Raw genomic sequence first — 25,089 nt, forward strand, 5'->3', positions numbered from 1 at the left:
TAGGTTCACTAAATTTATTTAAAAATCATAAAACGTTTCTTACAAAAGAGCATTACATTCTGCACACTGCTCTTAAAGGATGCCAGGGACACATGGACTACCAGTATTCTCCCCCCTTCAAAAAAAATACAGTGTACATAAAGCAAGGTGTTCACAATAGTTACAGAAAACATTACAATTTACCACCAACAATGAATAAAAATAAAATCCACTCTCTCTGCTGCTGTTTCAAAATTTCAATGTTAGTCTCGCGCGCCCTTTCCCTCCCCCCAAATATTTGTAAGAACTAAAACATTACATCTGGTGGACAGCAAAGATTCCACTACACCTCAAATGCAGAACACCTATGAAGCAGAGGAATGTTGGCTTTTTAAACAGAAGCAGATAAAAAAAAAAAAAAGGGTGCAGGACTCCTTCAGTTCTTCACTAGTCTTAGAAAAACTTTCCAGAATACTGCTTCACACTATAAAAAAGAAAAAATAATCTTGCATTAGAATCCTTCAACATCTGCATACTGCTTCACACTATAAAAGAAAAAGAAAAAAGCATGTATTAGAATGATTGACCATACATCTTGCATCAATATTCACAATGACATTCTTAAAGATTAAATTATGAACTCCTAAAACGTTTAGGAGTAATTAATTTTTAAAGATAATGGCTAATAATTATAGGATGATTTTAAACACATTCAAGTATTAGTAGTCTAAAGCCAAACATTCAAGTTAGACATTAAAAATTGCTATGATAGCCAACATGTTAATAAAGCAAAATTAAGCAAAATAGATCTGAAGTTGTTAATATTTGGCAGAAAAGACAAAAAGTAATGCCAGCAAGGTGTGAAATGCTGCATTAACAGCACCAATCGATTTCAACTTGTCCTGTAGAGGCATGGCCTGTGCCATATGGCAGACTGTGATTTGTTGTCAATTTAGTTATCTAAAAACAACAAAATCACTAGTCTTCCACACAGAACTAGACCAACATCCACTGAAATCTTCTATATTTTCTACAGGCTCTATGTAATTTATTACAAGTAGTTTTTTGCAGCAGTTTTCACCAGAGAAATGAGAGGACTGCTCTCTGTTAAGGTGTCTTCCAGTAAGATTAGTTTTGAGGGTGTCTTCATTTTAGTTTGAATGGAGAACAGAAGAGAATCAAGGCAGAACTACCAACTGGAGAAGTTAGGTTCAAATAGTTACTTAAAACCTGCCTTCTAGAAGCTACATCACAGAGAAGAGCTTTAGAATGTAGTAGGGAAAAAAGCCTGTTTAAATTTGATACTAAGGACAGCATTAAGCTTCAACTTGCCTGTTCTGCAGTAAATACTGTGCATTTTGTATCTGGTCCTGTGTTCCCGTAATAGTTATTATCCGATCTTCTGAACCTTCTAATGGTTCATCAATTTTGATCGAAGCTCCTGACTCATGACGTATTTGTTTGATTCTCTGGCCTCCCTTTCCAATAATAGATCCAGCCAACTAGGGGACAAAACAAAGCATTCATTTTTTGATGCAACTTTCTCTGTAAAAGCAGTTACAGATGTCACAGTAGTGTTCAACTAGCTTCCATGAATTTAAGAATTTCAATGGAAACAGCCAAAAAACAACCTCTGCAATATTTATTGATAAACATAGGCAATACAAGGTTGGAAGAACAAGCTGCTCATTTGCACAAAAGCAGCTACATAGACCATTTCTATTATTCAATAATAACAATTAATGCAATTGTTCAGCGTGTCACTGAAGTCACAAAACGAACATGCTGAAGAGTAGACCTTGGGCAATTTAGAAATACTTATTTTATGTTAGAAGTACTTGTCAAGCACCCAAAATTATTACGATTTACTTATACAGTCTGAGCAAAGGCTGATTGTAAGCAAAATCAACTTACATCTTTGGGAATCGTTACTTGTGTTGTGATGATGGGTCCACCAAGATCTCCGTATGAACCACGGCCCCCTGCATAAGAATAGTCTGATTTAAACGTATGCATCAAGCCCTTCAGTGACTAAATAACAAAGTGCATGTAAAAATTCTGTATGAAAACTTACCATATCCAGAGCCACCCTCAAACTATAAGAGAAAGAGAGAAACAAAAATCCCTTAAATAGCAAATAGCCATGCTTCATTAACATGTTTTCATCTTAAGCACCACACTGTTACCTTTGAGTCTGTTTTAGGCAAATATCCCTACCTCCAAACCACCTTACTATAAATACAGAAGTGTCAAAGGCATTCTGAGGGGAGAGGACAAAGGTGGTGGTGGTAGCGATGGAGAAATCTCTTACACCTCTTATCCTGTCCTGTTAAAACTTCTAAGAATACAGCATCAAATAATATTAAGGATCCAGCCATACCAGCGTATCAGATTACCCTACTGGTAGTAGACAGTTCTTGACACTGGCCTACTGCTGACCTTCCAATAGCTAACATGCAAAGATCTGAGTTCAGCTTTATTAATACATCCCGTATAGCTTAGGAGATACGGAAACCTCAGTTTCCGGGGTCAGAAGGATTGCTCCATAAATTGTCAACACTTCTACTTCATCTGTATCTTGATGAAAAACCAATTCAATTCCAAAAATACCTTAGTAACTGATCTCTCCATAAAGATTATGCTACAATCCTCCTTTGTGCAAGGGACAATCATGACATACATTACTGCCATTCTGCTAAAACTACTGAACACCAAATCCAAATCACTGAAATGCAGCACTCCTAACTGCTTTTATTTCTAGAATTTGTAGACTGGTAATTGTTATCAAGTGCTTAATTTGTTTTAATGCCTTCTAAATGTACAAAACTCTGGGTTTTTTTTACCTTCTTATGGAAGTGGAAAATAAATGTGCACACTTTTCCAGAAGTCAACTTAAACAAAATCACTGAACTTCAGAATGCAGAACCTTGTGTGAATTACCTGTCTCAGAGACTGTAATAGACCAACTCTCCCTCCCCCTCACAACCTAAACCACCTTTTACCTTTTTGCAACAACATCAAAATGGAAGCTATTCAGACTAGAGTGTTCAGCTGATTATCTGTTTCTAAGCAACCTATATTGTGTAATCATGTTGCTTAGCAATAGAGATTGTAATACAGCATAATAGAACATGTACTGGAGTGCAAAATACAGGAGAATGAAGGCCACTGCTTAGGACTTAATTCAGAGGCTGATCAGAGGTGCACATTTTATAAAAAGACACAATTACTTCTGCTGATGTTTTGCATGGGGTTTCTTTTTGGGGCTTATCTGTTTTAATGAACATTTCTTTCTTTTATTTCACGGCTCTACTCCCCAGACTACAGAATAGCAAATGAATTTGACAGTAGATGACTGAAGTAATTACAGCTGCAGTGTTTATGTAAGCTAAGAACCGATGTTGAATATTCGGCAGCACTTCATCGTCTACATAGCATAAACATTTGACTACTCCCTTCAAACTTTCCTTCCTAAGACCCCTTAGGAGTAACGAATTTGATGATCACAAATCAGTACAATTAAATGCAATAGTTTAAAATAGAGATAAGTAATGCAGAATAGTTTATCCTCAACTATAAGCAAAGACCTATTTTTAAAGTTCCTTGTTTGTAACACGAGAAAACACAACATGAAGTTAACACAAAATAGATATCCCAAATGCACACACAGCACCACTGCTATTGAAAAAGAAAGGTTATGACAGTTACAACTTAGAACAGTAAAATGGGGTACATAAAGCAATACAACAGAAAAGCTCCTCTCTTCTGGCTATGCTGCTCCTTCTGTAACATAGGACACACTGTTAGGATATAAACTGCCAATACTCTGCATCAGAAGAACAGCCTTATGGATTTTCAATAGCTGCAAGCTGCCACTCACTAAACTCAAGCTCAGGCAATTCTAGTTATTACTAAACCAATTCAAGTAAGTTATTTTCTCAAAATCAACTATTAAAGTAGCCAAATAAAAGCATGAACACACTCACCAATTCTGGCGGCTGCATGTCATCACAGGCATCCACATGACACTGCATCATCTTCCAGGCACAACATGACATGAGAAAAAGAGGAAATGAATCCAAATTAAGTTCATCTCAAGGAGGTTTACAAGTAACTTTGCATTGCAAGCAAACACATACATACAGGAATATAAAAATATTTTCCTTAACACCTAATCCACTACAGAGACTCAAAAAGTATTTAACTCAGACCAGTGACAAGGTTTGTTCACTTCTACTTTCACTGTAGGAGTACACTAACTGATTAATTTCTTCCCTCTTTCTGTAGTGTAAACAGATTTTCCTCTTGCAAAGACTGCCAGACAAACAAGGGTAGGGCAAAGTTTTAATAGATTTTTTTCTCCAAAGACCTTAAGTGCTACAAAAATACCATTTACCAAAAGGTATTACCTATAGGTATTAAAATCTTTTATTTCTCAAGCTTTTTTTTTTTTTAAGAGCACTTCGAAAGACTAAAACAAATCATTATCTCTGTATCAACAGCAGGTCCAGTAGGAAGGACACAGGTTACCATATTTTTATTAATTCACTTCCATACACCTCATGCAGCAAAGAACTAGCTAGCAACCCACAATTAATTATGTTAACAATGTAATTTTAAAAAGTGGTATTTAGAATGTTTCCTTCACAACTCTAAAACAAGTGCTGTAAAGTCCACAGACAATATAAACATATAATTTGGAGAATCCACTTTAAGTTACTATGAATCCAAAAATCTATGCAGGATTAAAAAATAAATGTGTAAGACAGAACATGAACAGCACACTAAAATATAGAAGTTCACTGGTACTCTACAGACTCATTTGTGCTTGCTATTACTCGCACCTAACATGGAAACCAAATGAAACACTGGCTGAATAGGGCAAAAAATACAGTAAACAAGAACTGCATTAACTTTTAAATTTAATGAAAGACATATGCCACCCAAACTGACAGCAGCAAGTTCTTGTTAAAACTTTCCCTCATTTTTGAGGCACTAACCTAGAAGAGTGAAGTTTTGTTAATTTTTTCCTGTATTTAAACTCAAACATAGGAGTTGACAAATGTTTTTCCTTTACTAGTTTCTTACATACTTTTTAAATGTCAGATCACTTAAATACAAAATACATTCAGTATTCTTAATGTGCATACCTCTGTTGAAGTGTTTATACACATACATAAAGGTGCACGTATGTAAGAATATGTTAGAAGTATCAAGAACTGGGAAGCATTTGAATAAGCGAAGAAAAATTAGAAGTCTGGATATATACTCCACCTTGAACAGACATTCTAATTTACTTCTCAACTCAGATTTAAAAATACTTTGGAAACTCTAAGAATTGACCTTTTTAAAAAAAAAAAAAAGGATAAATGGCTTTTTATGCTTGTCCACTTTATATATTTGTGTTTATATATCTGAACACGCCTATGCCAACAGGTATTTAGAAACAGCAGGAATACACACAATCAGGTTTCCTCAACTATCAAAATATCTTTTATGGTTCACAGGCATTTGATCTAGAGTTGTTACAGCCTTAAACATATAGTTCCGTAATAGAGAAACAACAAATGCCTCTCCTTTAGGAAACAGCTTCAGAAAAGAGATTATAAACCAAGTGAACTCTTTTAACTAGTAGTGCCCAGGTACAACTGTAAACCAGACTAAGAGACAACTATTTTGTTATGTGGGGGACATTATAAGGATAAGGTGATTTTTTTTTTCAATTCAAAATTTTTCTTCCCATCTTAACATTTACCACACTGTCAATACCTCAGAAATTCCAGAAAATTCAAGGTTCAGCATCCAGTCTTGAACTACCGAATCTTTCTGCCTCTAGTGGAAAGGAGAACTAGCAGTAAGTGCGGATTTTTGTATGTTCAGTATCTAAGATCTCGATCTTGGTCTGAACAAAATCTTGTTTTTTTCAAAACACCTACATAAAATATGCGTTCCTACTCTTTGAAATCAGCCTTTCACACATATTGTATGTTTTGCTAGAGAATGTTTTCTATATGAAACGAATGCCAGCATTGGAAGACTTTATGTTTCTGGCATCACACTTAACAGTTTCAGCCTCACAATCCCTAAGAGAACTTCTCATCTGCTTCTATAACTAAGGATGCTGGGATTATGGCTACCTAAAACTAGACATTAAATGCAATCTATGTTGCGAAGCAGTCCTCAGTTTAGATAGGCTATGAAATTCTGTTACAGTGTTATCAAAAATGAAGAGCAATTCCACTGCAACAAGAAAAAATTGCATATTGGAACAGAGAAACGGGCAATGATAATTTACATACTTGCAGAAACTCATGTCAAGAAAGCCAAGATCAACCTGATACAAGTCAGGTTGGACAGAGTCCCCCAAAAATTAGAAATTTTAAGTCTTTCAATATTTCTGACAAGCTTCTGGTGCCCCAATTTTGACATTCCTTTAATACCTACTTCCAGTAAGTTTTCCTCCCAGACGGAGGCAAAGCGTAAAGCTTGTTTAGGTAGTCCAGTTCACAGCTCCTCTCCATCCCTTCCTCTTCCATCCACAAAAAAATATCGTCTCATCTGTCATTTTTAGTAAAGTGCCAAACAGTCAGAGGAGAAACAAAGATTGTTACTCCAGATCTTTAACTCCTTAATGCCTATGATTTCTATTCCCAAGAAAAAGGAGTCTAGTACAACAGCAGGTGACTACTAGAAAAAAGCATTTCAGAGTGTACAATGGAAGACTACCTTTAAAGCTTCCGTATCTTATGAAATTTGTTTCTTCTGCAGCAGTTAGCATTGACATTATTCAGTATATCCAATTCCACCAACTTATCAGTGGCCCTGATCACTGATTTCCAAAACATCTGGAATCACTTTTTTTTTTTTTTTTTTTTGCAAACACAGAAATTGGCAAAAAGATTTCAACAACTGGTTTGAAAAAGCAATAATCTGCCAGACCAACTGGAGATCTACAAAGATACTAGTCAAGTTTCCTAACAAAGAATTTAAGAGAAGATTCTTTTGATTTATTTTCTCCCAATTCCTATTTCTGACATCATTAAAACAACCCCTCCCCTCCCCCCAACCTAAAAGGTCAGTATAATTAAATCTACAAGGTAGAGCATAGCTAACTTTCTATACCACCGTTCATGGTAGGAGGAAAAGACAGACACTGGAGCAGATTGCACCCCACATACTCTTTATGCCCCAAGTGACTCTTCACACTCCAAACATTCCTCATCAGGAAAGATCATCTGTATGGACAAAACACTTTGATAACACCAAATTCTATCAGGTGCACACATGCCCCTTATTTAAATACATGGACTCAAGTTTCTTCAGAAAGTCCTAACTGTGTTCACTAAATAAAATAATTTGAATTTTCAATTCCTACCATGCCATCATAACGGTCTCCAGGTCTGCCCCTTCGGTCGTAAGACATAAGATCTCTAAAATGAGAAAAGCAGCAGCATGTCACTTGTGTTGTAAACTGGTTTGTATACTCCAAATTTTCATATTCATGACATACATAAAACTCAGAAATTCTGACTACTTTATCCAAGTTTGAAATGGCATTACAAAAAAAAAAAAAAAAAGAACTACCAACTCTAAGTACTAGTAGACTGCTACAGTACAGCAAATAATTCAATTAAAATACTTTCCGAAATAGGCTGGTGCAATAAACACTTGATCCTGCATAATCCCTACCAACATGAAAGTGTGAAATACAAACATGATTCAACAAATTCTATTTGAGTTTTGCACAATGTATTCATACAACAACTCACCCGCCACGAGGAGGTGGTGGAGGAGGAAGAGGAAGATTACGAGCTCTGCTGCCACCTCTGCCTCCACGACCTGGGGGAGGTGGTGGAGGTCCTCTGCGAGGGCTCATATCATCATAGTCTCTTCTTGATGGAGGCATAGGTCGTCCACCACGACCAGGAGGCATTCGATCAAAACCTCCTCTTCCACGCATTGGAAAGCCTACAGGACGTCCCCTTCTATCATCAAACATCATTGTGAAGCCACCATAGTCATACGTTTCATCATAGAAATTGGGATCGTAAGGCTGGGCCCGTCCTTTAATTGGAGACTAAAACAATCAAAACAAAAACCCTGCCTGAGTTAGCACTGACTGTTAACAGTTAGCCTGTTTTAATCAATATTAAACATAAATATGAAACTATATATTCTGGAAAATGTTATGACTCTTTATTTAACCCCGCTATCTAGAAAGGCTATCATTTTATCCAGAAAAAAAAAAAGCTGATATGCTTCCTATGATTTTCACTATGATAACGAACCTGCTGTTACTGATCAATAGGACTTAAATTTGCATCCCTTCTTCTCCAACTTTTATTTCGTATCTTAACAATATGCAAAGCACAAATAATGGCTTACTTGTACCAAAGCTTCCCTCTCCTGTAATGTGCATCCCAAATTCAAAACAAAGAATGGCAGATAATTGTCCAGCACCTTGTTACGCAGAAGTAAGAGGTACCAAATTCAAAATACACATGAAAAGACAGGATTTTCCATCCAAATCATCCCTTAACTTTCATGAAGGCCATTGAAAAAATAGAATAAACCTATTTAACACACGTTACCTCAGAGATAAGATCCAAGATAATCTTGATACATTCCACAACTCTATCTGGTTTTCCTCCAATAAGCACCACTCTGTCAGTGGAATGAGGACAACACTCTTGGAAGAGCTTAATGGTAGTCTGAGTGTTCTATGGAAGAAAAAGCTCAAGATTTTCAAATACAAGTATTTTAAACGACTTTATTATAAACTTACTGAAAACAAAAAGGGTAATAGACATTAAAATCATGTTTTTAAAAAATCAAAACTACCCTATTCAACTCAGTCATTTTAACTGTATGTTTGCTCCTGAGCTCTAACAAGAAAGTTAAGTTTAGCAGACTATCTTTTAAAGATCTACAATGACATCATTTTGTATGAAATGCTAGTAAAAAGGAGAAACTTAATTTCTTATCTTTCATTTTTGGCTCATCTATACTGTCATTCAATTAAGTATTAGCAAAAGAACAACATATCCATTGTGAGCCTGTGAGCTTCCAAGGTGTGTTATACTGCGTACACTGTAAAAACATACTCTGGAGGCAAAACAGTGATGTTGCTAGGATTATGCCTAATCATTTTACCTCCGCAATCCGCACAAAAATACAGCTTACACCTAAATTGATCTGAAATTGCCTTGACACAATGCCAGGGAAACGACAACACAACTCTCCAGATTCATGAAGACCACTCGCTTTTTAGAATATAACCTTATTCTTCCACTGATAGAAAATAATCATTCTCAAAGTGGAAAAAATTTTTGAATATTCTGCATTATAAAAAGATCGAACATTATCATCTTAGTTCATGGAGATACGACCACTCTAAACTGTTTTGCATGTCTTTCACACCAATATACCTGGTCTACCCCATAATTCATTCCAAAAAAGTGATGAATGCTGTTCTCATTAAATGAAATAAAATCTTTTCTTTATACAGATTGCTCTACTGCTCACGTGTTTAAAAACTTGGTGCAAAGTCCTCTATCACAAACAGACACTTTATTTCTGAGGGCTTGCAAGAAAGTTGTAATATGTAACCCACAGATTTTATCAGTACAGAAAAACCAGGTATGAAGTATGTTGTAAGGAATTACTTTACAGAAGATACCAACCCTTACTGCTTATGAACACAAAACACTAAGCTGTTCGTACATCAGAAGTCATATCTAAAAAGAATAGGAAACAGTACCTCTCTGAGTTCTTTGATTTTAGCACCCTTGACACCAATAATTCCTCCTGCCAGACTTTGGTGAATTAGAAGTCTTAATTCACAGTCGAAGTCACTGCCTTTGTAGTGTTGATACTGTAAGTAAGAGTCATGTAAACAAAGACTATTATTCCCAGAAAATATTTAAAATACTGTTTTTTTCTTCCCCAAACACCATGCTATGGACCTAATTTGTCGCTGAACTGTAATTCTGTATTTACTAAGACAGAATCACAACTACTTATGCACCTTGCCCCAAAGTGAAGTAATGTCAGATTAGCTTTCCTTCTTTCATCACACAGTGTGCCTTCTTAAATTTGTATAGAAAGTTATCAAATAGTGCAACACACTTTTTCTTTTAAACAAAGCCAAGGCAGCATACAAGGCAAGATTAAAGTACAGCTACATCAAAGTTGGGCCCCAAAAAGTCAGGAGACGGGTTATTTTAAAAGGGAGGACACGATTCTAAACACTGATTTAGTACGCAGAGACTGTCACCATCCCCTACAAAAAACAGAACGCCAAAATAGTTTGAGTGTTTCAGGTCTTTTTTAAAGAACAGGCTGTTTTTATTTTCTGATAGAATAAAATAGTATATAATCATTTTGTTTTAAAGGCTAAAGTTGTACCAATGAAGAAAAAACAAACCTAAAAGACATACCTCTTCTAAAGTAGGGATAATCTTCTTCAAGATTTCTCCAATTGTCTCTATATCTGCACTTATACTCAAGATGCTGTCAAAGGCCATAAGTGCCAGATAATACGCAGAAGGTAGAAAAGAAGAAGAAGAAGTAAGTTTTGTGTTCATAATCATGCACAAAAATCTAACAAGATTTACTACACAAAAGAACTTACAATTAATATTCCCCATTTAAAGTAAGCCTGTTAAATGAATTTACAACACATGCATCTTTGTTTATGCCCAATATATATGCATGATAACTTTAAGATTAGGTAGATCTTGCAGAGAGAGAAAGAGAAAGAGAGAATGGGCTTTGGAAGGGCTCAGATTAAGTGGGCAAGAAATTGACGCATAACTGAAAGTAGAAGTGAATATTCATGTTCCCCGCCACCACTAATTTAGGATACCCTCGCTATTACATTGGTAAAACTGGCACACCTTCTCGTAGAAAAAGTGGGGATATGCGAGTGGTGAACATTATATTTGGAGTAAGGTTATGAGACCAGTTAGAAATTAGATTACTAATGGGCTCCGCAAGAAAACAAATACAAATGCAAGACAAAAAAAAAACAACACAAATGAGAAGTGAAGTAAAGTGAACCAGAGAGTTAGCATTTCATCAGAAAATTATGAACAGGCAATGTTGGGGGGAGCAAGGTGGGCCACAAAGACAGAGCGAGAGACTATTTTGAAACAATTTGATTTACAATGCAGCGAATATGCAACACTTGAAGCTGTGCTCCTTCCATTGAAATAAAATTAGTGGATTGTTTGGGTGGGCAACTCACGTAAAAGTTCAGTGACAAAAAGACTTAATGGGGAAAATAAGACAGAAAACTTGAAAAAACAATACACCGTCTATAAGGGGATACTATTTAATTATATAAAAGGCAGGTAATAAAATACATTTCTCTCTTTCTAATCAGGCAGTGAGGCATAAACTGTTGGGACATACCGCTCGGGGCCACTGCTGTCTGGGACTGAAACACTGGCATTGTACTGCATTGGTCATTGGCGTTCGTGGATGTTGGCATTGGGCATGGGTATTCAATCGGAAGTTGTCAAGTATGGTACCCGTTTGGCAACGAGCACATTTTTGGGCATAGCCAACCAGGGTTTTCACATGGGCGTTCAGGGGCGGATGGGCCAACGTCATGGTGGGCAACGCAGGGGCAAGTCGATCCAGTACATGGGCAACGGAGATATATGGCCAAAAAAACAAGGAGAGGGAAAAGGGGGAAAAGCAATAAATTTTAATTTAATACAAACTATACTCATTACTCTCAATTAATGAAACAAGCTTAAGTTGTTCTGAAGACTAACACAATAACGGATTGCTACATCGACTGTGGCTTAACAGTATGGACCTTAAAAGTGAGTTACTTGATCTAACTAAACTACTTTTTACTTTTAACATACGATGTTTCAGTAGCAGGCTGGCTCATGAGGGTAGACACAAAACCTGTCGAGATCCATATGACAAAAGCCTTGGGCAAATCGGGAAAGTTCCAGAACAGTCTAAAATATCTGGACTTAAGTGATTTATTTATTTACTTAAAAAAAAAAAAAAAAAAAAGACGAAAACACTAGTTGCCGAAGTGAGTGAGTGTACGTATGATTCCTAACTATTTCATCTTAATCCTCAATTCTGGTTGCTATAGTTTATGAACTCAGTTGGAACCGATTGTGTAATGATATATTACCAAATATTGTGTTGAACAGATTACTGCTTGAAAAATTGCTGAAATCGTAGCTGATGTTAAGTACAGGAGTGTAAACAAATGGAATTTAAGAAGCACTGCCAAGTTTTATAAATACATAACATTAACGCTGAACATGTGTCTAATCACAAGAGTCAACCCACTATAAAGTGTGAATATGTAAATAAGTCATGACCATTTAGAAATGCTTCCAACTAATAGAATAAACGTATCTTTACTGTACTATACCCATATTTAAATCATGCAACCTTAACATTAATGTTTTTGTGCTTCATGTGCAAGCTGTTGAAGAAAGAACAGATGGACAGTTTTGTTTGTTTTTTAAGGAAGTTAAAAGAATTTCTCTTATTACTGGTTTAAGCCAGCCACCTGCAATGGTTTCAGTAGTACTGTAATAGATTCACACACGTGGGAAATGGTACAATTAAGGGTTTTAAGCTGTATCAATATTTCTAATTAAGATGTTAACTCACTTGAAGTGTGTAATTTAATGGAATCCTTTTAGAAAGCAAAGAGGTTTAATATAAACCTCTCCTCCTACATGACTCAAGCTGGGGTTTAATTAAAATACAAACTGAAAAACTAAGTTATCTATTCTAACAATCATTAAAAATGGCTTGTAACTAGACTATTGATGCCTAGAATTGAATTCCTCAATTTCTAGAAATGCACGCAATCAAGTTTTCAATGTAGTGCTCTGAAAGAATTGGTGTTAAATTAGTTCAAACTCATATATACTCACGTCTGTACGAAGTGCCTTAATATTTTTGCCACCTTTTCCAATCACTGCTCCAGCATTCTGAAAAACAGTTTTCAGAAGTTAACATTATGCCAACATGGTAGTCTATGCTTCTGAACTGAAAACTAAGAATGATGCATTTCTTTCTGCATTACCCCCTGCAATGCATTGTGCCAGGGGGAGAGGAAGTGTGTTGCTTGTGAAAGGTTCATATTAGATTAATAATAAACTGACATACTTTGTCACTGGAAAAAAAGGCTAACACAGCTCTTACCACTCAACACAGGAAAGAGAAAAATATATTCAGTTTTGCAACTTATATAGTTTTAATTCCAAATTTAAGTTGCTAGGCAATTCTGTCTGTGTTAAAACAATCTCATAGTTGGAATATGACTTTGGAAAACGTATCTTCTGGGATTTCACAGGCTGTGTAAGTGAATGATTTACCACTTTTTTTTGTTTCAAAATGTGTGCAAACTTCATTTTCCCACTCTGGATACTTCTTGATAATTTCAAGCATTGCTTCTGGATTATAGCTATGCATCTCAACTGACTGCACAGACCGGTACAGTCCGAGAAGGTTAAGGCCAATATAAACAGTCACTAACCTCACGTCTACAAAATCAACACGAACAAACTGCTAGATATTCAAGAACTGTAACCATATAACTGCATTTTTACTAAGTTATTTCAAGGACTGCGTGTTACTATGGCTTTTATTCTACTATGGCAGTTCATACATGATTCTAACAGCACATGAACGTCTTGCAACATTCCACATGATGTGAATATAGGTCAGAAATACCATGCAGAGTTAAGGTAACACTCCTTGTCCCAACACAAAAGACTGAATGACTTTCGATGCAGTAGAATCAAGTTCATCACCAACAATTATAAATACTTTCTAGTGATAATTTGAACTAGTCTATGAAGCTATTGCAACCCCTTAAGTGTTACTCCCACTTTTCTTTCAGTTGATACTTACAAATCGACTTACATGTCAGAAGAATTATTAAGATCCTGAAAAATTCATCTTAATTCTCACATTCAATTTACAATCATTAGCTGATCATTCTCTAAATTGCTTGCTTCCAGAGACTAATATAGTCGTTCCCCTCAAAATAACAATCTTCTCAAAACTATGAGAAACAGGTTATCATCTCTACTGCTCTGTTTTAAGCAAGATTTTTTAAATTGTAAAGTCCCATAGTCCATTAAAGACTTATCCTTGAAAAAAAAATAATTTAACACAATGCCGTTGGCAAGACACTGCTACCATTAATCCACAAATAATTATTCTTAATATGTTACATTAAAAAAAGCAAATGCTGTTTGTAAACATAAAATGCGTTTTCAGGTGTGTCACCACTGTCTTAAAAAAAAAAAAAAACCCTAAGCAGTAACAGGGTGATATAAAAAGACATACTTTACTCTGAAGCAGGATGCGTAATTCAACCATCTCATCTGTATTTCGAGATCTTTTGAAGGCCTGCTCTTCTTCCATATCTTCCGCAGGACGTTTGCCTGTAGACAGGTCCATAGTGGGGAAACAAACATTTTTTTAACTTTCTAAGTTTTAACAAAATGGAATGTATGTGAAGCTTATGTATTGTACTTCTAATAAAGCACTCTTTCCTATTAGCCCAAAACTAAGTTTTGACATTCACTCTGAGATGCTGTAATACAGCTTTTTTACTTCAACCTATATTAGTTATTGAAAACTCATTTAAAAACATCACCTAGGCGGTATTTCTTCTACAACTTACAATTGGAAAAAAATGTTCGAACCAAAAAAGCTCGAAAGTAGTTCTTCCAATACTGAAATACTGGTGAAATAATAGAAAAGCTTCATTTCAACACAGTATTCAAAAAGCTGGCACGAATAAACTTAATACCAATGCCTTTACTTCTCCACTAATTACATCCTTTAGGCTCTTAAAAGAAGTGAGTATTTAGAGCTATTTTACATATATCCACACCTGTAGTGTAATAACCACAATACATAAAACAGAATACAGCATGCCTAACAGTATTTTTCCATGATGACACTGTCCAAACAGGTACTGAATATTTAGCTATCAAACATTTTCAAACCCTTAGCTGTAACTTCAAGCTACTTATGGCATATCTAAAGTATCCCCAAAGAAAAATTATGTATTCATGATACAAAAGGATGTATAACCACATGGGATAATTAAAAATTGCAAGACTATATGCAAAATGCAAAACTGCTGCTGATACAAGCGTATCTGATGCAGTTAAAGCATTAAAAATATTTAGAAGCATTAAGATATCAAATGGTCATTCCAAAATGAAATAGTCATTTAAAAAATTTACCATTTGTCTCTGTGTTGGTAAAAGTCTCCTCCTGTTGTTCAGTCTCCATTACCTTTTATTCTTGGGTGGCAGATAAAACCTGTTGCAGAATAAAAAAGCTAGTACATGTATTTTGTGAAAAGGCAAACTCTGCATTGTAGTAAAAGGAAACAGCAAAAAGAAATGTCTGCTTCTAGAACTTACCGGTATTATATATCCTTGCAGAGCAAAACTCAAGTGTTTCTGGGCGGGATCAAAACCCAACAGCCTATTGCTTCAGGAGCCTGGAAAAACAGCATAGATCAATTGTGGCTCTGTTCATTTACAGCTCTGACTCTCACTATAGCAGAACGGGATTTGTCCTGAGCTCTTGCTGCAAAGCTTTTCTTTATAAAAGATAAAGCATAGCAAGGCCAAACACATGACTAAGAAGAGAAATAACAGTCAAACTTGCAGATAAAAAACTACAACCTGAATTATTCTACACAACTTGGTTTACAGTTATTTGCTAGCTTCATACATTCACATTTATCGAAAATGATATTTAAAGTGAGCAAGTACACAGTTCCTATTACAGTATGTTACATAAAGCATGTTTTGGATTTCCTTTTTTTTTTTTTATTTTTTTTATTTTTTTTTTAGGAGCACTGTTTTAATCTGCTCCAATTGTTTAAACAATTTAGACTAAAAAAGTGTGATAACCATCAGCACTAATTTTACAAATTCTTTATCAACTTACTAATAGACATTTTAGCGCACCTCCATTCAATCATAATAGGTGAACAAAAATTACACACAAGCATCTTTTAGAAAAATCCTGCTGAAAATACTGGAGTGGAATTACATATAATTCTCTCCACAGACGCACCAAGAATCTCAAAAGCATCTGAACTTTCCTCTGATTTTGTGAAAGAGTGAATTTGTGAATTTGTAAAAATTACTCGTAATTTTTAAGTCCATCTGAGAACACTTCTAAGTCACATTAGAATTCCCGGCAGAAGAAACAATTTGGCCTATTATTCTCTTCAAACACACATTTTCTACAGACAATACAGCCAAAGAATGACAGGCTCCTCCTCAACTTTGAATTTTATTGCCTTAAGTTCCAAGGCCTAAACAAAAGGTGAAAACTTGCTTGCAAATTCAAGAACAAAAATAAGATACATTAAGTTTTTTTAAATATTCTCTGAACCAGCTGTTAATTAACAGTTGCTCTGCTTGTGCATGCTAACAGAAGCCACTGCCGGTAGGCACGCACTCTCCCACAACCAGACGCTGCAGTGTGACTGCCTTCCCAGCACACACTGGTATTTCCAGATACCCGACGGGAGCTAACAGAAACGATCTGCTTTAAGCGTAGCTAAGTCTCAGACGTTGCCAAAACCGTATTTCAGGGGGGAAGCAGGGAGATCGCACAAGGTTCAAAGGTCTAGCCCTTTCAGACCGTGGTTATTCCATCTCTGACTCTCCCAATAAGCTTGGAGCTGAGGGGGAAGAAACAGAATACACTGTATCACGCTCACGCCCCTTCAAATACCCCTTAGTCATAGGAATTGAAGGTGCTCTCCGTTAGTTAATGCGCTCTGCTGTGTACATCGACTCTGCGGGGCTGGCTAACGCAATGGTTTCAAAAACCCCGGAAGGCTAAAGCGGCCACGGAAGGAGCAACGCGGCACCAACTCCCACAAGCTCGAGTAAAAGACTGGGAGACGTCGGCGCGGTCCCCGCTCCGCTCCCTCAGCGGCGCAGGGGTCCCGTGCCCCCACTGCAGGCCCGGCCCCTCGCGCGGCCTCGCCGCAGCCGCCCGGCGCGGCGGCGCCCCGCGGCGTGGGGGAAGCGCCGTTACATAACCCGCAGCCGTGCCTTCCCGGCGGCGGCCAGCAGAAATGGCGGCCGCTGTAATGGCGCCCGCCCGCTGCTGGGCGGAGCCGGGAGCGGAAAAGCCGCCAACACCACGCGGTCACAAGGAGACGTACCCCCCTCCGCCCGGGCAGACACAAAGGCGGCCCCAGCAGCCCTCGTCCGGGAGCCCGGGCGCGGCAGGCGGAGCGAAACGGTCCTGCCGCCCCGCGGGCTCCGTCGCCGCGCCGCCCAAAGGCCCCGACGCGGCGCCTCCCGGTTCGGCCTCCGCACAGGCCGCGGCCCCCAGCGCCCACCCTCCGCCGGCCATAATTCCCCGCGGCCCGCACACCCAGGCACGGCCCGCCACTCCTCCGTCCAACGCGCGCAGCCGCCTCCGCCGCGCTGCCCGGGCCGCCGCCAGGCAGCGAAACCCACCGCCCCCCTTCAGCGCGGGCGGCGCCGCTCCGGCCCGCAGGCTGCCCCAGGTGCGCAGCACTGGCTAGGGAGGTGGCGCTGGCAGCTGAGGCGCCCACACCTACCCGATTCCGCCGCCGCCTCGCCGGAAGGAGAGAGAAAAGGCCTCGGCCCCGCCACTGTCTCCACGAGGGCCCGCGGGCGCCACGGGCCGCAGCGGCTCCCGGCGGGCCGGTGCCCCCCAGCAGTGGCCGAGTCGGCCGCCACAGCGCCCAGGCCTCCCCCCGCCCGCCCCGTCCCCTCCCCTCCCCCCGCACGACGCCCCCTCCCTCGCCGCCGGCGTGTCCTCGCGGCCGCGCTCACCTGCGCCCGCCGCCGGCCCCGCCGCGTCTGCGAGAGAAAGGGCAGCGCCCCCACCCCCGCCGCGCACCGCTGCCAGCGCCCCCGCCGATTGGCCCGGCCGCCTCCCCCCGGAGCGGACCCGCCGCCGCCCCATTAGCTGAGGGAGCTGCCCATCAGGGCGGGGGGCGGACCCCACTCTGCCCCGCCCTCCGTGCGGGCCGCGGCCGGCCAGGCCCGAGCACCGCGACGGGACCAGCGGGGCGCGATGCGCGGCGCGGCGCACCGCCCGGGCCCGCCCGCGCGTCTCTTCTACCTGCCAGGAGGGAGCCGCGAGGAGGGCGGCGGCGGCGGCAACGACAGGAGCCGGCAAAGGGGAGCGAGAGCGGCTTCGGTCGCGGGAAGAGAAAATGGCGTCTGCGAAAACTCCGCCTCGCGCTGGCTGCCTAGCGCCGCGGGGCGGAGCTCTCGCGAGACTTTAAGGCGCGCGTTGCTCCGCGCCTCCCATTGGCCGTTGGGGCGCGCGGGGGTGGCGGGGGGGCTGCGCGCGGGAGGCACCTTCCCCCCCCTCCCAGCCCAACCGCCGGTGATGGGAGCGGGGCTGCGCGGTCGCGGCCGCAGGGGTAAGTGCGGGGCGGCTCGGCCGCTGGCGGGGCGGGGGGGGGGCCGTCACTCGTCCCCTGGGAGGGGCGGGGGCCCGCGGGGCGGTGTCCGGCCGCGCCCCCGGCGGGAAACCACCTGGGCAGCAGCGGCGGGACGGGCTGCGTTGATGAGCAGGAAGCGTTACTTCACCCCGAAGAAATTGTGCAGTTATTTTTTTTTTTTAAAAAAAAAGAACAGCATTTGGGAGAACTTTAAGGAAAGGCATCCCCCCCCCCTTACCTGCAGGTTTTAATGGCAGAAGGCAAGCCTTGTGTTTCTTAAGTATTCTTTTTTGGTGTGGTTTTACAGAGAAATCGAGCTCCCTGAGGTGCTCTGGCCTTTCATCTTAAGAGGATAATCAAATTCCAAGCATATACACCTTAAACGTGCTTAGTCACTCTAAAACTTAACAGCAGGCCAGACCTAACAGCAACCACTGATGTTCCTGAGGCAACGAGTGCTGAAGTTTCTTAGTACTGCAGTCAGAGGCCGAATTGGGTCTCCAGATAACACTGATATTTCAGGCTGACCTTCTCTTGTTGATCCTAAAGCTTTCATCCAGTTCCCATATAAAAATCACCTTTGTAGTACAAATGCTTACAATGCCCCAAGTTGTTTGTACTGTAAATGAGGCCTCCCATTTCTATTCATAGCAGTGCTAATGAGGTAGAAGAATAATTTAAAATGTCAATTTCCAAAGTAGAGTTACTGTTCACAGCAACACCCACAGAATCCTTCCCCCCCCCCAAAAAAAAAATCTGTTAAGGGCAGATTTTTTTTTCCTCTCTCCAACCACAGAAAAATAATTTCCCTTGTATACTCCCAATTAAATCAACAGAAAAGGTGAAGCCATCAAGAAGGTTTGCTTGTAGAAGTGTCAGTACTTTCCTGATACTCTGCAGTAAGAAAACTGCATAGGCTGTTTATGCTGACTAGAGTTTACTTGTTTAAATATTGGAAATACATGTTTATCATTTCAATGCTACAGATTTGCTTCTACATTGTTACTCTTAGAATGACTGAGCTGAATTGGGAGCAAATTTCTGTGTAACGCCAGTGAGAAGCATATCATAACTTTATCAATTGTCAGAAGAGTAAATATATATTTTTGGGTTTTCTTCTAGGGAATTCACTTTTTTAACTGAAAAGAAAATGTCTACATCAAACATTTCAGCAAGAGTGGAAACTTGGCTTTCATCCACATGGCATATTAAAGTTCCTATGACATGGCTGGAAGCATGTATTAATTGGATCCAGGAAGAAAATAGTGGTAGTAACTTAAGTCAAGCTCAGGTTAACAGGCAGGTGTTTGAGCAATGGCTTCTTACAGATCTAAGAGATTTAGAGTATCCAATTTTGCCTGAGTGCATCTTGGATGCCCCCAAAGGAGAATTGTCTGGCTTTTACTCAGTCCAGATTGATTCTCTAGTTGATGTAAGCCAACCAGCATATTCCCAGTTGCAGAAGCTAAGAGGAAAAAGTACAGTAAATGAAGAAGTAACAGCCAATACTCAGGCATTCCAAAAACCCTGGGAAGCAAAGCCTACTCGAATGCTGATGCTGCAGCTAACTGATGGGGTGCATCAAATTCAAGGCATGGAATATCAACCAGTTCCTGTCCTCCATACTAATCTTCCTCCAGGAACAAAAATCACTGTACAGGGTAATGTTGCATATCGTCTCGGAGTCCTTTTGCTTAAACCAGAAAATGTAAAATTGTTGGGTGGTGAAGTGGATGCTCTTCTAGAGGAGTATAGTCAGGAAAGAGTCCTTGCTAGATTGATTGGAGAAGCTGAGAACCCTAATCCTTTTGGACAAACTGAGCGTGAACAAGTTGTTCCAAGGCCTGCAGATGAATTAGGGCAAGTTCTGGGCCCCTCAGATGAAGAGCTTTTAGCCAGTCTTGAGGAAAATAATGAATTTACTTTAAACAATGGAACACCTTTAGAGAGTGGGTATTGCAGTAGAAACAATAATTTTAGCACAACCTCAAGTTCACACAATGGAAATGTTTTGCAAGAAGATTTTATAAGTTCTTTTCCTCATTCAGATGAACAAATTTCACATCCTGTAGACTATGCCGATGCCTTTTTAAATGACTTTCCTTTGGAAGATGACTTGCTTCTGGAAGAAGAGATCCAAAGAGAGCTGGAAGAAGTGCCACCGGTTGTCGGGAACAGAAACGTAGGTTTAGCTACTGAGAGACTTCCATATAGATCTACAAGATCATGTGATTCATCTTTGAATGGCATTTATGATACAGATGACAAGAATGAGAGAGATAAACCTGTAGAAGTTACCAGCAACCAAAAGACTTTTGGAAGAAGAGTATTTACTGGAGACGAAAATAGTACAAGTAATTCTTCACAGCATAATAGTATTCACCAGACCAGAAGTTCTGCAGATTTTTCTTTGAATAATGCTGCCAAAGAAGGGCGCAGTGATAAAGATCGATCTGAGAGCAGGCAAAAATCCGAGAACACTTCTGACAGCAGTCTGCTAAACAGTGAACCAGTATGTTTCTCAAAAACAGGCCTAGAGGCAGATCAGCAGAAACATTCTATACAAACCTTTCCTTGCAAAGTAGTAGGGGTGCAAGATCTTGATTTATTTTCTCCACCTTTCACTTACATTTCTGTTCTCCTTGCAAAAAAACCAGAAATTGTTACAATTCTGAAAGTCAAATGTTTTATTGTAACTCTTACTGGAAAGCTCACAAGCAGCAATGGGTCCTGGGGTATAAAAGCAAAAATTTCTGATGGTTCAGCTTATCTAGAAGTAGATTTTGCTGATGATATTCTGACAAGTTTGATTGGATTTTCAGTACCTGAAATGAATGTATTGAAAAAAGATCCTACTTCACATGCAAAGCTTAAGGAAGGTTTAGAAAAATGTCAAAGACACCTAATAGATCTCTGTTGTTTGATGACTATAGAGTTTAATCCTTTTCGGTCTAAAGCCACTGTATTAATTCTACAGGATACTGATGCAAAGCATCTAGAACAATTGAAGAAACGTTTATAGGAATAATGTGTGAAAACTGTAGAGTGTGGATTAGGAGCATTTCAGTCAAGATCTTCCCCAAGGGACTGTTAAAATTTAAAGTTCAGTGATTTTTCTCTCTTGAGGAAAAATAGTGGAAGAGTGAGAGGAGGAGAAGATGGGGAGGGGGAATGTAGTAGTTTGTTTCTTATGGTGAGCATATTTAAATAAACTTCAAACATGTTTGACTTAAGAAATTCATATATCACTTTTATTCTACAAAATTTTCCATGTTCCTGACTGCTGATTTGGAGTAGCAAATTTTGTCAGGAAATGGATAATAAAGAATAGCTAAGAATAGCTTATCCTTGCACTGGATGGTTACTAACCTGTTTTTTTAAAATGTAGTTATTAGAGACTGCCAGCCTCTTCTCAGAGGAAAGCCATTAAACAAAGAATTATTGTTTAGATGCAAAGTCACTTCTGAGTGTGCCAACTTGAAAATTTATATGCATAATTAGTGTTCAGGAACCTGAAGTGAAGGATCACCTTACTCTGAAAATTCAGGTGAGGAAAAAACATTGTATACTTCAATGGGATAAAGATCTATGTACTTGTTTTAAAAAAAAATCAAAATATTTTAAAATAATCATTCTTTTCCATTAATAAAAGATTACATGGGGCATCTTTGTCTTGTTAAAGCTAATAATTAACCTTATTAATTAGGTCATATTATTTACTAGTCTAGTCTCTTCACAGTGTAGTTGTGTACTTGATGTGCATCATATATCTTGTACATGTACATTGGCCTTAAGTTTGTGGGGTCTTTTAATTTCTGCTTTTAGAATATATTTTTAAGAAAGCTGATTGAAGTTTAAATGAAAACTGTGATGGAAGTTGTTAGCCCCTATCAAAGGAAAATATATACTTTATTGTGTTTAAAAATACCAGAAATGTATTGCTTGTTTCTTCTTTCTTTACTCTCTACTTTGTTTTTTTGAAAATAGAATTCAAAATCTTGTCTAGGGAGGAGGATGAATGGCAAGAGAATTCTGTGCAACACTGATATGACTTGCTAAGAATGTAAGATGGGTTACTGAAAGAGGGATTTTTCCAGTTGGACTGGTGGCTTCTTTCTTCTCTAAATAAATAATAGCTGCTAGGCCTTTGGAACCTGTTGTAAGAGCTTGTCATTATCACCTCTTGCTCAGCCCTGCCCCAGCCTCCCAAATGGGAGACACCCTTTGAGACTCCAAATGATTTAGGGAAAAACTAAAGTTAATTTAAGTAAGGTAAAAATGCTGGGGGTGAGTGAGAAAGCTTTGTAAGGCATATGCTTTTTTAGGCTTGGCTTCACACAGTTAAGAAATGCATGAATTCGGGTGTATTTTTCCTTCCTCTCCTCCCCCTTTCCTCCTTACTCTAAGGGAACCTGAGCAAACTATGACACTATGAGTCATCTTTGGGCTCTTTCTGCTTTCTGAGAAGTGTTTGGGATTGTGCATCATTTGGAACTATAACGGCAAAGGCTTTTGTCTTCATTTTTCATGAAACCTGTACTTGATCCTTGATTTCAAAAGGATCCTTGCTGGAGGATCCTTGATTTAAAAAAAAAAAAAAAAAAAAAAAAAAGAAAAAAAAGAAAAAAAGAATTGTTATGGAACTGACCAAGCTTCTCATCTCATGTAGTCTCTTCAGTAGGAAGTACAGCTAATTGTAAGCCTCTAGTGCAGTTTTATGAAACATCTTCATTTCTTGTATTATAAATCATGGAAATAGCTTAATTTCTATCAAAGTTTTGTGTTTACCCTGAAAAAGGGTGAGGAGATTTTAAAATTTCAGCCAAATTAATAGTATATGATTTTTATTCTACTTGTGTAAAGCAAGAGTAATGTTGTTCAAACCACCTGAATCGAGTTAAGTGTTGTCTTTATCTCAGCTGATCAAGTCACACTTGCCCCCTTTTTTTGAATGTATATGAAGGAATAGTCGTCTATGCTAAAGGAAGTTCATTTTTCACTGTCCTTCACTTTAAAGGCAGTGTGTTATTTTTCTAACTTTTCCTTATCCCCTCCTCCCCATTGTCCTTGTGTTCATTTTTAGAATGTTCTTCCTGGAAGGCTACTGCTGTGCATGTTCTCAAGTACAAACACCATAAATCTCAATACCGTTGAGCTGTTTAGTGCTTGACTTTGCACAATAACTACTTCAGTTTAATTTTCTGGCATATAATGATTCCATGTCCATATTTAAGCCTACAGAAGTAAGGAGAAGTACTACATAGTTTTGTAACTTTCAGAAGGGAAAAAGAATGAAATGAAGTGATTTTGAGAGCACAAACTCAGTTAAGGGCAGCATGTCACAGGGAGGAATCTATGACATCTATGATTGTATGTACCTAATTGAAGTTATTGGTTCATGGTTAATCGTCAGCTCTCAAAACCGAGATCTGTATTACTAGTCCAACAGTTTTGCTCTGCGTGCATGTATATTGCCTCTGTGTGCCAGGCAGTGGTGCATGTCTCAGTCTTTCCAATAATCAAAGAGTTTAAATTATGGTCCAAATTCAGGAAACAAGTTGTGTGATTTACAGATTCTGGAAATGATCAGAAATAAAGGTATAACCATGCTTCTGCGGGAGGGTGCAGCAGAATCCCTGTAAATGCTTCTGAAGCCAATTGCCATCGCAGCCCTGAACACATGTAGCCCTCTAGCAGAAAGCAGTCCCTGCTCTTCCCTTCTTCATGCTATTTCACACATCCACTTTTTCTTGCTAACAGCTTTTTTTTCAGCTGTCGAGTCCTACATCTGCAGTGTTTCTGTCTATTCAAATTCAGAAGCTATGTTCTTCAGGAATGTTTTCACATTAATGGAAAAATAACTGCATTCTTTCATTACTAATAACAGTGGAAACTTCTACCTAACTCACTTTTAGAATATGAAACCTATATTGTTGTCACATGAAGTCTTACGTGTTACTAATATAAGTGATGAAGTTTGGTCTTGCTAACTTTTTCAGCTGTTAAACTAAAAGTAATGCCTTGACTTTGACTGTGCCAGTTACCTGCCTCTAAAGATCTCATTTAAAACCTCCGTCACTAAGGCAAGGGAGTAGAAGGAAGGAGATTCTGTGAGAAGCTTTGCTGTGCCCTGCTTCCATTAAGGGTACTCACTCTTGGACTATACTACAAGGCAGTGGCTAGACCAAAGAATGTGGCAGGATTCCAAATAAACAAGGCTGCTGAGAACAGCTTGAGGAGTCAGCTAATCCTACTAGATAACAATTTGGCCACAGCAATGCCTGTGTTTGCAACCTAGCAGCTTCTTTCTTGTTGAATGAAGACAGCATTCTAAAGCAGCAGCAGCTAGTTGTAATAATATCATTTTAAAATATCACTTAGGAATATTAAAGGTAAAGGAGGATTTCCTAAGGATTTCCTAAGGTATTGGTACTTCTGTGAAAATTCTACTAGTATGGCCTGAAGTTAAGTGGAGAGTAGAACACTCAGATGAAATTGTAATAAAGTATTAATAGCTTTAATCTTTTCCTTGCAGGGAGAAAAGAGTGACATACCATAAAGTACTTTGGGGTTATCTGGTGTCAGGCAAACTTAAATGTATTTACCAGGGAAGAAAGGGCAAAACGAACTTTAAA

At 39.2% G+C, this 25,089-nt stretch overlaps 2 protein-coding genes across 9 annotated transcripts; one reads left to right on the top strand and one right to left on the bottom strand.

Moving 5' to 3' along the window:
* Positions 1 to 18,245, bottom strand: HNRNPK (heterogeneous nuclear ribonucleoprotein K). Of its 8 annotated transcripts, none has more exons than XM_062600589.1 (17): positions 18,127 to 18,241; positions 15,420 to 15,499; positions 15,237 to 15,315; positions 14,326 to 14,435; positions 12,903 to 12,959; positions 11,395 to 11,438; positions 10,419 to 10,491; positions 9,740 to 9,853; positions 8,571 to 8,699; positions 7,749 to 8,056; positions 7,355 to 7,409; positions 5,749 to 5,811; positions 3,966 to 4,016; positions 2,054 to 2,075; positions 1,894 to 1,976; positions 1,312 to 1,481; positions 1 to 463 (listed from the first exon to the last, which is right to left on the bottom strand). In XM_062600589.1, the coding sequence occupies exons 3-17, from the start codon at positions 15,283 to 15,285 to the stop codon at positions 433 to 435; spliced, it is 1,359 nt and encodes a 452-aa protein (XP_062456573.1). In that variant the 5' UTR covers positions 15,286 to 15,315; positions 15,420 to 15,499; positions 18,127 to 18,241; the 3' UTR covers positions 1 to 432. The 8 variants fall into 8 exon arrangements, with proteins under 8 accessions (XP_062456573.1, XP_062456574.1, XP_062456570.1 ...); XM_062600590.1 differs by having other exon boundaries at positions 1 to 524; positions 14,326 to 14,423; positions 18,127 to 18,240; XM_062600586.1 differs by having other exon boundaries at positions 1 to 524; positions 18,127 to 18,240.
* On the top strand, positions 18,022 to 22,381 carry RMI1 (RecQ mediated genome instability 1). Its single transcript, XM_062600585.1, has 2 exons — positions 18,022 to 18,433; positions 19,577 to 22,381. The coding sequence occupies exon 2, from the start codon at positions 19,605 to 19,607 to the stop codon at positions 21,474 to 21,476; it is 1,872 nt and encodes a 623-aa protein (XP_062456569.1). The 5' UTR covers positions 18,022 to 18,433; positions 19,577 to 19,604; the 3' UTR covers positions 21,477 to 22,381.
* Positions 22,382 to 25,089: the final 2,708 nt, after the last annotated feature.

Source organism: Rhea pennata, chromosome Z, assembly GCF_028389875.1.
Source record: "Rhea pennata isolate bPtePen1 chromosome Z, bPtePen1.pri, whole genome shotgun sequence".
Taxonomy (NCBI): Eukaryota; Metazoa; Chordata; class Aves; order Rheiformes; family Rheidae; genus Rhea; species Rhea pennata.